The sequence below is a fragment of the Lithobates pipiens genome, unplaced genomic scaffold, assembly GCF_037356315.1.
Source record: "Lithobates pipiens isolate NorthernLeopardFrog02 unplaced genomic scaffold, aLitPip1_a1.2 Scaffold_22, whole genome shotgun sequence".
Taxonomy (NCBI): domain Eukaryota; kingdom Metazoa; phylum Chordata; class Amphibia; order Anura; family Ranidae; genus Lithobates; species Lithobates pipiens.
The window spans coordinates 40063176-40076175 of record NW_027507784.1 but is presented as its reverse complement, the minus strand read 5'-3'; the positions used below and the strand labels follow the sequence as shown (position 1 = coordinate 40076175).

Genomic DNA, 13000 nt, shown 5'->3' with positions numbered 1-13000 from the left:
GTAGCCGTCATTCGGCTATAGCGCGGGCTGGAAGGGGTTAAATTAGCCTCAGAACCCCTGAAATTATTATGTGTTTGTTTTTAAAGGGATAAGCTGGCAACCCCTAGGTGAGTCCCAAACCCCACACTCAGTTTTGCTGTAGCGGAGAACAGCTGGAAAAAAAAACCTTTAAGCAACAGACAGCATGGATTCATGAAAGACAGAAGTTGTCAGACAAATCTGATTTCTTTTTATGATGAGGTAAGTAAAACTTTGGACAGAGTAGTGGTTAATGATTCTTACTCTGAATGGTCTAAGGTTATCAGTGGTGTACCCCAAGGTTCAGTGCTGGGACCCTTACTTTTTAATATCTTTATAAATGATATTGGGTCTGGGATCAAAAGTAACATTTCCGTCTTTGCAGATGACACCAAGATATGCAGTGGAATAACGTCCTTACAGGATGTCTCCAATTTACAAGCCAATCTCAATGCTCTGTCTAATTGGGCGACTATGTGGCAGATGAGGTTTAATGTTGAGAAATGTAAAGATTTGCACTTGGGAGCTAAGAATATGCATGCATCATACATTCAAGGGGGAGTACAACTGGGGGGGATCCATAGTGGAGAAGGATCTGGGGGTTTTGGTAGATCATAAGCTCAATAATAACATGCTATGCCAAGCTGCGGTTTCCAAAGCGAGCAAAGTCCTTTCTTGTATTAAGAGAGGTATGGACTCCAGAGAGAGATATAATTTTGCCCCCCTGTGCAAATCATTAGTAAGACCTCATCTTGAACATGCTGTTCAGTTTTGGGCTCCAATCTCAAAAAGGATATCGGGGAACTGGAGAAAGTGCAGAGAAGGGCAACCAAACTGATAAGAGGCATAGAGAAGCTCAGCTATGAGGAAAGATTAGAGGAACTGAATTTATTCTCTATTGAGAAGAGGAGAATGGGGGGGATATGATCACCATGTACAAATATATAAGGGGTCCATATAGTGAACTTGGTGTCGAGTTATTCACTTTACGGTCATCACAGAGGACAAGGGGGCACTCTTTACATCTAGAGGAAAAGAGATTTCATCTCCGAATACGGAAAGGTTTCTTCACAGTAAGAGCTGTGAAAATGTGGAATAGACTCCCTGCAGAGGTGGTTCTGGCCAACTCAGTAGATTGCTTTAAGAAAGGCCTGGATTATTTCCTAAGTGTACACAATATAACTGGGTACTGACATTTATAGGTAAAGTTGATCCGGGAAAAATCCGGTTGCCTCTCGGGGGATCAGGAAGGAATTTTTTTCCTCTGCTGTAGCAAATTGGGTCATGCTCTGCTGGGTTTTTTTTTTTTTTTTTTTTGCCTTCCTCTAGATCAACTGTGGGCATAGAATTGGGTATATTGGATTGTACAATATTTTTTACTTTATTTATTTATTGTTTTTAAGGTTGGACTGGATGGACTGGTGTCTTTTTTCAACCTGACTAACTATGTAACTATGTAGCTAGAGACCTTCTGTTTGAGTTTTATTGTTGTCTGTGGGTAGAGTCGCCACCTTTTCTACAAGTCAAACCCGAAGACTTTATCGGCGGATCCGGGACAGGCGGCAACCCCTATCTGTGAGGGAGATTTCCTTTCACTTCCTGTCTCTGTGACACCAGGACAAGGACTGAGGAGGGGGGGGGGGATCACTGAGTCAACAAGACAGCAATATGAGTCTCACAAAGGTTCAAACGCCTCCTGGTTCTATGAAAACCGTGCTTTGTTGTTGTCTGCGGCCCCCATTGGGGAGATTTATCATCCTTGCGCTTAAAAAAAAAAAAAAAAAGGAGGGGAGTATTGTCACCGAGGTGAGGAGACAGCAAAACAAACCTGACAGAGAGTCTAACCCTTCTGGAGTCCATCATAAGAGTGTTGCTGTGACCCCTTTATAGAGATTTCTGATCACTTCCTGTAACTCTGACCCCAGAATAAGAAGTGAGGAGAACTATAAATAGTAAGAAAAGGCCCAACTGAGGTTGTAACTCTTCCAAAGAAAACTTTAGTTGTAAGTTGGGCTCCTGAGACGTGATTTATGAGAAGTGTAACGTGTAGTTATCCTTTAAGTACGACATTTTTGGCTCCAACCATTACAATCTACAGAGAAGAAGCAGGTAAGGGCCTGCAATAAACTTTATTCAGCTCCCTATAGTGCACAGAACTTCCATTTCTCTTTAAAGCCAGCACCCAGCTGTGTCATCATCAGTCACTGAGAAGGGGGCGTGTCCATTTGACGAACACCCCGCCTCCGCTCCTCCTGCACCGGGGTCGCTTAGCAACCAGCAGGTGTCTTGTCAATTAGGGTCCTCCATCAGATGCTGTCCTCTGCGTACTGCGCATGCGCAGTACACAGGAGCACAGATTCCGAAAATTGCCGAGGACGAACGGCGCCTGCGCCGTGAGTCCAGGTTCTATCCCCACTATCCAAGTGGACATAGAGTTAGAATAAAAAAGAGCCGAGCGCAGCGAGGCCGAGCCCGAAGCGTGGCGAGCGAAGCTCGCCCGCGAGGGACCCTCTAAAATTCTAAACCCTATGTCCGCTTGGATAGTGGGGCTACCTCCTCCACTCACGGCGCAGGCGCCGTTCAGCTTCGGAGATTTTCCGAAGCTTCGTCTGCTCCGTACTGCGCATGCGCAGTACGGAACGGACACATATCGATGGCCGGACTCTATTAGGCAGAACACCGGCGGATAGAGCGCTTTCACATTACGTCGCAGGAAGGATGACGTCAGGGGCGTCGCGCCGGCTCCCTCCACCCGGCAGAAGCATGTGTCCCTCCTCCTGTGAGTCTGGGCGGCTTCCGGTTTCCGGCCTGTGTTCCAGGGGCCTGAGCGGCGCAGGGAGGGAAGGATGGTGCTCATTAAGGAGTTGTGAGTACCCCCGGGGGGAGCTGGGGCAGGTGGGGGAGGGGATGTTGAGGGGGGCAGTGGTGGGGGAGGGGGGAAGTGAGGGTCTCAGGGGAGGAGCTGCTGTCATCAGATGCCTGGGGGAGGGGTGGGGTGCTCCTCTGACAGATAGACCCGGCCTGCTGTCACTGGAGCTGGGGGGATAATAGGAGGGGGCTCTGATCGCGGGGGACTACAAGGCCCAGCATTGATTGTCAGGGGAACACAGGGACCAGATTTACTTCCTGTTAGCTCTGAGGGGCTGCAGGTTGCAAAATTTTCTTATGCTGAGAATTGTAATCGACCAATGCAACTTCTGTGGGGGCACTACAAGCCCCAGCATGACCAGCCAGCTGCTGGGTGGAGATTATAATCCCCAGCAAAATCTACCATCTGCTGGGGTGGGACTACAATCCCCAGCGTAGCCTACCAGCAGCCTGGGGGAACTGCAATCCCCAGCGTAGCCTACCAGCAGCCTGGAGGGGGAACTACAATCCCCAGCGTAGCCTACCAGCAGCCTGGAGGGGGAACTACAATCCCCAGCGTAGCCTACCAGCAGCCTGGAGGGGGAACTACAATCCCCAGCGTAGCCTACCAGCAGCCTGGAGGGGGAACTACAATCCCCAGCGTAGCCTACCAGCAGCCTGGAGGGGGAACTACAATCCCCAGCGTAGCCTACCAGCAGCCTGGAGGGGGAACTACAATCCCCAGCGTAGCCTACCAGCAACCTGGGAGGGACTACAATCCCCAGCGTAGCCTACCAGCAACCTGGGAGGGACTACAATCCCCAGCGTAGCCTACCAGCAACCTGGGAGGGACTACAATCCCCAGCGTAGCCTACCAGCAACCTGGGAGGGGCTACAATCCCCAGTGTAGCCTACCAGCAACCTGGGAGGGACTACAATCCCCAGCGTAGCCTACCAGCAGCCTGGGAGGAACTACAATTTCCAGCTTAAATTTCCAGCTGTCAGGGGGGATTACTGACCTCAGCATTACTTTCCAGCTCTCTGGGGGAGGGTAGGAGGCTCTATTATCCCCAGCATAACCTACCGGGGGACTACATTCCCCACTCCCCAGCGTAACCTACCGGCTCTTGTGGGGACCACAGTCCCCAGCATAACCTATGGGCTCTTGGGGGAGACTGTACTCCCCAGCATAACCTTCCAGCTGCTTGGGGGGACTACAGTCCCCAGCATAACATACCGGGGGATTGAAGTCCCTAGCATAACCTTCCAGCTCTCGGGGGGAGACTATACTCCCCAGCATAATCTTCCCAGGGGGGTGGGGGGGGGGCACAAATCCCAGCATAATCTACCAGCTGTCAAGGGGGTTTACAAGCCCCAGCATAAGCAACCATCAGTCTGTTAATAATCTTTTGGGGAACTACAGGTCTCAGCATTGCCTTCTACCAGCTGTTCGGTACCACAAGTCCCATTCCAGGTGCTGAAGAACTAGAAGTGCCAATGTATCCTTCCTGCTATTGATGGACTACAAGTACCATAGCTGTCTTGATGCTTCCATCTGGCAGGAGGCTGCTCCCCCATCTTGCCCTCCTAATACACCACCTTCTGCCCCAGCTTGTCTTTTCTTCCACGCAAAGTTTGCCATGTCCTGCCAGACACTTCAGCCACTGAGGGGGGCTACAAGTCCCAGCCCCCTCCTATCCTACCTCCATGAGGACTGCAGACCTCATATAATGGTCAGTTCCCATGGATGTTTTGCTCCTTAGTTTCTATGAGTGAGCGTTGGTTGGGCAGGTTTGCTGGGACTTGTAGTTCCTCTCAGCAGGCTTGCATTAGTATCTTTTGTGATTTGTAATCTTTATAATGTTCTTTTCTTTCTCTCCTCACAGTCGTGTCCGTCTGCCCATATCTGTGGAAGAGGTAAGTGCTCCTCTACCAATACATGAAAGAGCAAGGCTAGACAAACTCCACATTCCAGCTGTTGTGGAACTACAAGTCCCATGAGGCATTGCAACGTTGAGAGGCAGAGACATACCTCCCACAGGCACAAGTGAGATGGGAATTGTAGTTTCATCACAACTCCAATGCCAAGGTTGCCTCAGTGTTGTTGAGTCTCCTTTAATTACGAAACTCCCAACTTGAGCAATTCCAAAATGATGTGATGTAAGTTGTTTATTTTTTTGTTTTCTTCGGAAAGTCAGATTTTGTCACGCTTTAACCGCTTGCCGACCAGCACGCAACCATATACGTCAGCACAACGGCACGGCTGCGCAAATGGGCAAACGGGTACAACCCCGGCATTGTGGGCGAGCGCACGCCGTGCCCACGGGTTTCGCGGACTCGATGTCTGCCGGTGTCCCTCAATCATGTCGCGGAGCTGCAGAGCGGGAGATGTAAACAAGGCATTTCCCCGCTCTGCCTATTGACATGACAGATCACTGTTCCCTGTCATCGGGAGCAGTGATCGCTCTCATGTCAGTGGTAGCCCCTCTCCCCCAACAGCAAGAATCCCTCCCTAGGACACACTTAACCCCTTGATTGCCCCCTAGTGTTAACCCCTTTGCTGCCAGTGTCAGTTACACAGTAATCGGTGCATTTTTATAGCACTGATCGCTGTATAAATAACAGTGGTCCCAAAATGGTGTTAGAAGTGTCCGATGTGTCCGCCATAATGTCGCAGTCGCGATAAAAAACGCAGATCGCCGCCATTACTAATATTAAAAAAATAATAATAAAAATGCCATAAATCTATCCTCTGTTTTGTAGACGCTATAACTTTTTGCACAAACCAATCAATATACACTTTTTGCGATAAGTCTCGGCCTAAACTGAGAATTTTTTTTATTTTATTTTTTTTATATATATTTTTTTGGGGGATATTTATTATAGCAAAAACTAAAAAAAAAATTGCCATTTTTTTTTTTAAATTGTCACTTTTTTTTGTTTATAGTGCAGAAAATAAAAACCGCAGAGGTGATCAAATACCACCAAAAGAAAGCTCTATCTGTGGGAAAAAAATGTTGTTTGGGAGCCACGTTGCACGACCGCGCAACTGTTAGTTAAAGTGACGCAGTGCCGAATCCCAAAAAGTGCTCTGGTCAGGAAGGGGGTAAATTCTTCCGGGGCTGAAGTGGTTGAAGCCTAAGGATTAATGTACACGGGACATTATTTTTTTTATTTTTTTTATTTTTTTTAACCTCTCCTGAAACTATTTAACTTGACAGCTGGTCCGTTGTAAAGTAAAATCTTTCACATTTATACAAAAAAACAATGGGCTAACTTTAATGTTTGTTTGTTTTTTCTTTAAAGTAATTTTTTCAAAAAAAATTGCATTTGAAAGATCGCTGAGCAAATACAGTGTGACATAAAATATTGAAACAACCACCATTTTATTCTCTAATGTGTCTACTAAAAAAATGTGTGTGTGTGTGTGTATATATATATATATATATATATATATATATATATATATATATATATATATATATATATATATATATATATATATATATATATATATATATATATATAATTTTTCTAGCAAAAAAGAATGATTTTAACTTGAAACCAACAAATGTCAGAAAAAGGTTTAGTGTTTAAGTGGGTTACATTTTTTTCATTTGCACACAGTCTATTCCATTGAAAAATTGTTACAATGTTTATACTTGAGTTCAACTGATAAAGAATGTTTTGATTCTTGGCAGACTGCCCGTTTTTTTTTTCTCTTCCTTTCTTTTGATGGCTGTGGCTTCAGAAGAGCAGAGAGAATTCTTTGCATAGAAAGAATTGTGAAACACTTTAGTCAGGATCGCAATAACGATTCTTGACGATTAATTGTGCAGGTCTAACGTGGTAACCTTTACAGGCAATTGGTGTTTCAAATGCCTCTGAACATCCGTCCTGAATGCAATTTTTTTTTTTTTTTTTGCTTTCCAAAAAAAGCTTCTTAAATACAACTGCCTAGAAACAACTATAAACCCCCCTGTGTACATGTACTGATAAGATAACATAGAAGAGAGTTCAGGGGCAGCTGAAAAAAATCCCTAACTGCTCCTTAAAGTCTGTTTACCAACAGCAGTGTATATGAGGCCTAACACACAGGCCTCTCCCGGAGAGGAGGCGAGGCCGAGGCTCCCTCTCCCGGAGAGGAGGCGAGGCCGAGGCTCCCTCTCCCGGAGAGGAGGCGAGGCCGAGGCTCCCTCTCCCGGAGAGGAGGCGAGGCCGAGGCTCCCTCTCCCGGAGAGGAGGCGAGGTGAGGTGCAATTGCCCAAACAGGGACTTGGATAGCCATAAACAGTCTCAGTTTCCTGATTTATCCAAAATAAAGTTTTGATGTAGTTGGGCTTTAACTGATTAGTTACTGGAACATGTAACTCTCTCCCCCTTCCAGAGTTAGGGTTTGGCAGTTGTATAATCAGGTACCCAGAGATGCCTTTTTAATAAACAGATATAACAAAAGGCTTTCAATTGTATATTTAATAGCCCAAAAGGGAGCTGATAAGAGAAGGTCCTTTTTACAAATACATTTAGGGACAGGCCTTCAGCTGCATTGTGTTCACTGTGCTTGTTCCTCTTCCTCCTCCAGTACCAGGTAGGCCAGCTCTTCTCAGTGGCTGAAGCCAGCAAGGATAATACAGGAGGTGGAGAGGGGATTGAAGTCCTGAAGAATGAGCCTTATGAGCGGGAGGGTGAGAAGGGACAATACACCCACAAGATCTACCATTTACAGAGGTGAGATTATTGCTGAGAGGTGCCAACGAGCACCATATTTTGGGCTTATTTTACCACTGTGCCAAATCTTGTACATGGAGAGCATACGCAAATCCCAGGCGTCATGGCGACAAGAAATTGGATCACGATGCCTGGGCTGCTGCCCGAATGCTACACACACCCCCTTTTTCGTTGGAGTTAAAGTGTTTGTAACTTTAAAAAAATAAAATAAAAATAAATTCCTGTTCCCTTGTAGCAGGTTAACCACTTTTGGACCGCCCACCGTGTATATACGTCGCTACTTTGACTTTATATTTATACATGGCGAGCGATCCTCCTAAACATAAAAGTGGTCCTAGTGGCCGATTAAGTGTGCTGTGAGGTCTGAGGTATTTTTGACCCCAGATCTCACATTAAAGAGGCCCTGTCCTGCTTATGTGTATTACAAGAGATGTTTACGTTCCTCTGTCATCCGCAGCTCTGCTTGCCCCCCCACCGCCTGCCTGTGAGCCATCTCCACCCCCCTGCTGCTATTAGTATAAAAGTTTAAGAAGTGTCACTGCCAGCCCCTCTCTTGTATGCAGCAATAACACACAGTGTAAGGTGTGTGTGTTTTGTTTATTTTAGTAAAATAAAGCCTTTTCACATATCTTTAGGCCAATCACGTGAATTCCATCCGCTCCAGTCCAGGGCTACAGTGGGAGTGGCTGAGCTGCCAGCACAGTGGTCACATGACCTCCCCTGCTGACATCAGAGTGAGATCTTGGCCCCTCCCACTGTAGCCCTGGATCAGAGGAATGGAGCAGCCAGGAGTCACGTGTCTGGCCTGAAGATATGTAAAAAAGGGTATTTATTTATTCCTTTATTAGGGATTTGTTTTAAAAAAAAAAAACACTTTAGAGCAGTGATGGCGAACCTTGGCACTCCAGATGTTTTGGAACTACATTTCCCATGATGCACTGGCACTCTGCAGTGTAGTTGAGCATCATGGGAAATGTAGTTCCAAAACATCTGGGGTGCCAAGGTTCGCCATCACTGCTTTAGAGTGTGTTATGGCTGCATACAAGAAAGGAACTGGCAGTGAATCTACTTCTTTGGGTTACAACCACTTTATCCTTTTGGTAAGGATTTGATGCTCTCCTCACCCCCTCGCTCATCTGATCTCCTCTGCTGTGTCTTGTTTTGCAGTAAAGTCCCCAGTTTTGTCAAGATGCTGGCCCCCGAAGGCTCCCTGGTATTCCACGAGAAGGCCTGGAATGCCTATCCCTACTGCCGCACAAGTAGGTTTTTAATGTGAATTTTACTTTACTAAAATGTATGCACATATTCTAATCCTCCATCTGATAATGGTGTCTCTTTTTCTCTTTATTTTCTCTTCTCTTCGGTAAATCTCCTGGGGACCCTCAGTTGTCACAGTGAGTATACAACATGGGGCATTGTAGAGTTTTTGGATTGTTCTGTTGCTCTCCTTAAACTGATCACACAATTTCCTTGAGACTTGAACATTTAATAGCATGGGGAGGGCCTACTTGATTGATTAACCCCACTACAACTGCTTAAAGCAGAGATATGCAGTCGGTGGACGCCGGACCTCCAGCTGTTGCAGAACTACAAGTTCCTTGAGGCATAGCAAGACTATCGCAGCCACAAGCATTACACCCATAGGCATGATGGGACTTGTAGTTTTGCAACAGCTGGAGGTCTGCTAATTGCATATCCCTGGCTTAAAGGATAACATATATAACATACAAAAACTCAGATTCACGATTGGTGTGTGTGCGTGGGTTTTTTTTTTTTTTGATGCACACTGTGCCGGTCCTGAGGAGCTGCGGGCAGGAGTTTTTAGGCGAGGCCACGACTTCGGCCTAGTCCACGGCATCCGACCTCGCGGACTATGCCGAAGCCGCGGACTCGCCTAAAAACTCCTGCCCGCAGCTCCCCAGGACTGAAGCGGTGTCGGCGCCGGTCCTGGTGAAAAAATCAAAAAAAAAATCCTATTTTGCTGAAATTTTGAATCAATTTGACCTTTTCAACTCTCTTCAAGATTTAAATCGATTTTTTTTATTTTTCCCAGCCCTACCTGTTGGTCATACAAATTATATTCTGTACTTTCATGGTAATTCATATTAGTGAATACAGGAGACATGATAAATGAAAACTGTTTATTATGCACTTTAGTGTACATATGTAATATTTTTTTTTTTTTTTTTTTTTTTTTATGTGAATGTTGACACAAAAGTTTTTAATAAAAAATATCTTTTTAAAAAAAAAAAACACATGCCCATATATGCTGGCACTGCCCAATGATCCAGTTATATTGGAAAAAAAATTCTTAACTTAAAGCAGAGGTCCACCCACCGCTGCAAAAATTAAAATCCAGCAGCTACACTTACTGCAGCTGCTGACTTTTAATAATCGGACACTTGCCTGTCCCTGGAGTCAAGCAATGTTTCAATCGGCTGTCAAATGCTGCCGCTGCCATTGCTGGTAAGGGTAACCGGCAGTGTAGCCTTTTGGCTTCACGCTGGGAACCCTACTGCGCATGCGCGAGACTCCGCTCCTCTCTCCTACTGGCCCGGCAACAGGGGGAGAAGGAGGGAGCCTGCACTGTGACGCCATGTACTCGCAGCTGAGGCTCCCGGAAGTGGGGAAAGCATACTTGTGAAAGACTGGTATCCTGTCTTCCCCCGAATGTGGCACCAAAAACCTCCTCCTCGTGCCCAAAGCCCGGTATAAATCCAAGGGTGATCGGAGATTCGCTGTGGAATGCTCTACCAATCAACATCCGCCTGGAAGAAAATCACCTGGCTTTTAGGAAAAAACTCAAGACCTTCCTCTTTTAGCAGATGACCAAAGCTCGCCACAGCGCCTAGAGGCGATTCAGTTCGCATTGTGCGCTATACAAGTATTTCATTCATTCACCTGAAGGGGGGAGAAGTACAATGAGCTGAAGTTCCACTTTTGGGTGGAACTCCGCTTTAATTAAAATGATCAGCAGCTCTGAGATTGGGCAAGACTCCTGGCAATGTTTGTTTCATGCTACAAGTGAGTCAAGGAGATGTGTGTGTGTGTGTGTGTGTGTGTGTGTGTGTGTATATATATATATATATATATATATATATATATATATATATATATATATATATATATATATATATATAATTATATTATATATACATACACATTGGCTATTACCTCATTATTGGATGCAGAACGAGAATACATTGATCTGGAAATGAAAGAAAATACCTATCTTGTTGGAATGGTTTGGAGAGATGGATAGCGCTAGATTAATGGACGAATGAATGCACTTACAAAATGATTCCTATTTAAAATTCTATGGAACTGGGAGAACTTGGCTTGATTTCAGTCATTGGTTTATATAAGAAGTATGGGCAATGAAAATGCATTAGAGGAGGGGAGAGAGGAAGAGGTGTAGGAAATCCTATAATATGTAAGAAAGATGGTGATTGGGTGATGAGATGAGCTCTGCCTAGGCGCCTGTCTCCTGTCTCCTGCCATTCCAAATGCTAAAATGTATTTCTTAGCAGCACGACTCCCAAGTTCCAAGATGGGGAGTGAAAGACTGGACAGATCCTATCCAATCAATTTTAATTTTGAGTAGATCCTCACAATACCATTTCATAGCTCAGATAGAATCAGGAAACTTTGCTGATGTGGCGCAAGGTTTAAACTCGTGGACTCCTACAGAAGTTTTGTCAGGAAATGAGGCGTATTGTGCAACATAACTATGTCTCAGTATACTCCCCCCTTATGGGGAAATAATTTATGAGGAATTGGATAAATGAAAAGGGTTTGAAGTATGGAGAGAAAAGAGGATAAAATATATTGCACAGCTTTATTCAGATAAAATATTAAAAACATTTCAAGATTTACAGAAAAGATATGTATTGTCTTAATAGTATAAAATATCAGCAACAGCAAGTGTAACTGATCCCAGCGCTCAAAGAATAAAAAAAACGCACTAAAGCAGCTATTATAAAAATGCTAAATATGCCCAGAAAGAAATCGCATGGATAAAAATCGCAGCATTAACGGCGCTAATGAAATATCTTAAGACATTCAGTGCAATCTAATAACATTCAGTGGACTAAACATGCCAAACAAAAATAAATGTAAATGGATGACATGGAGAGTCCATGCAAAAGTCCTTAACCACTTAAGGACCGAGCCTTTTTCTGAGATTTGTTGTTTACAAGTTTAAAAAACGGGTTTCTTTGCTAGAAAATTACTTAGAACCCCCAAACAGTAGACTTTTTAAAAAAAAAAAATTTTTTTTAACACCCCAGAGAATAAAATGGCGGTCGTTGCAATGCTTTCTGTCACACCCTATTTGCGCAGCGGCTTACAAGTGCATTTTTTATTTTTTATTTTTTGGGGGGGAAAAAATACTTTTGTCTTACTTTATAATTAAAAAAAAAAAATAGTAAAGTTAGCCCAATTTCTTTCTTCCTTTTTTATTTTTTTTATTTTATATATTGTGAAAGATTATGTGACGCCGAGTAAATTGATACCCAACATGTCACGCTCGTTGTGCCCGCTCGTGGAATGGCAACAAGCTTTTACCCTTAAAAATCTCCATAGGCGATGTTTAAAAAAAATTCTACAGGTTGCAGTTTTTGAGTTACAGAGGAAGTCTAGGGCTGGAATTATTGCTCTCGCTCTACTGATCGCGGCGATACCTCCTATGTGTGGTTTGAACACTGTTTTCATATGCGGGCGCTATTCGCATCTCATATTTACACTAAAATGCAATAAAAAAAAAAAAAAAAATTGTCATTTAAAAAAAAAAAAAAAAAAGTGGCTTTTTAAGAGCTATGGGTGGAAGTGGCATTGCTTCTGCCCTGCAATGATATGGAGATGGGTGGCCATCTTCCCCTTGCTCATCTCCATGTCGGGCTAGGGAAGGGATCCGATCGCCTCCGCCGCTACTGACGGCTCCAGTAAGTGGCGGAGGGCATAGCAGCGCAGGGGTGGGGGGGCAGTAAAAGTGATCTTGTGGAGAATTGGCTGCAGAAACCAATTTTATCTAGAAGTGGACCGCCCACTGAAGAAGAGGATACCGGAGTTATGGTAGCTAGCTGCTGCCATAATATACCGCTAGTACCGACGTATAACGTCAGTGGGTGGTCCGGGAGTGGGTAAGAGGGGTTTGATCTCTACTCTTTATGGTCAACTGAAATAAAAAAAAAGTTGTTTAGCCAGAAAAGGATAGGAAAAAGATCTTGGGGGGGGGGGGTGGGGTTGGGAATGACAAATGAAACATGGCAGGGTATGTTGGAATCTGTACAGTCTGTATCAGTATCTCCACAGCAATGCCTAACTATATCTCTCTATCTCTATCATCTATATATCTCTATCCTATAGAACACCAGCTAAATTATACCAATGGGGGAGGTGGGACACA

At 44.6% G+C, this 13000-nt stretch overlaps 1 protein-coding gene across 1 annotated transcript in view; it reads left to right on the top strand.

Annotated features, from left to right (window-relative positions):
• Positions 1–2737: 2737 nt before the first annotated feature.
• Positions 2738–13000, top strand: part of LOC143923629 (phosphatidylinositol transfer protein beta isoform-like) — a 28176-nt gene continuing 17913 nt past the window's right edge. The window contains exons 1-5 of the mRNA XM_077447429.1: positions 2738–2884; positions 4752–4782; positions 7448–7593; positions 8761–8852; positions 8980–8987. Coding sequence (XP_077303555.1) covers positions 2865–2884; positions 4752–4782; positions 7448–7593; positions 8761–8852; positions 8980–8987 — 297 coding nt within the window. The 5' untranslated portion in view covers positions 2738–2864. The remainder of the gene's footprint in view (positions 2885–4751; positions 4783–7447; positions 7594–8760; positions 8853–8979; positions 8988–13000) is intronic.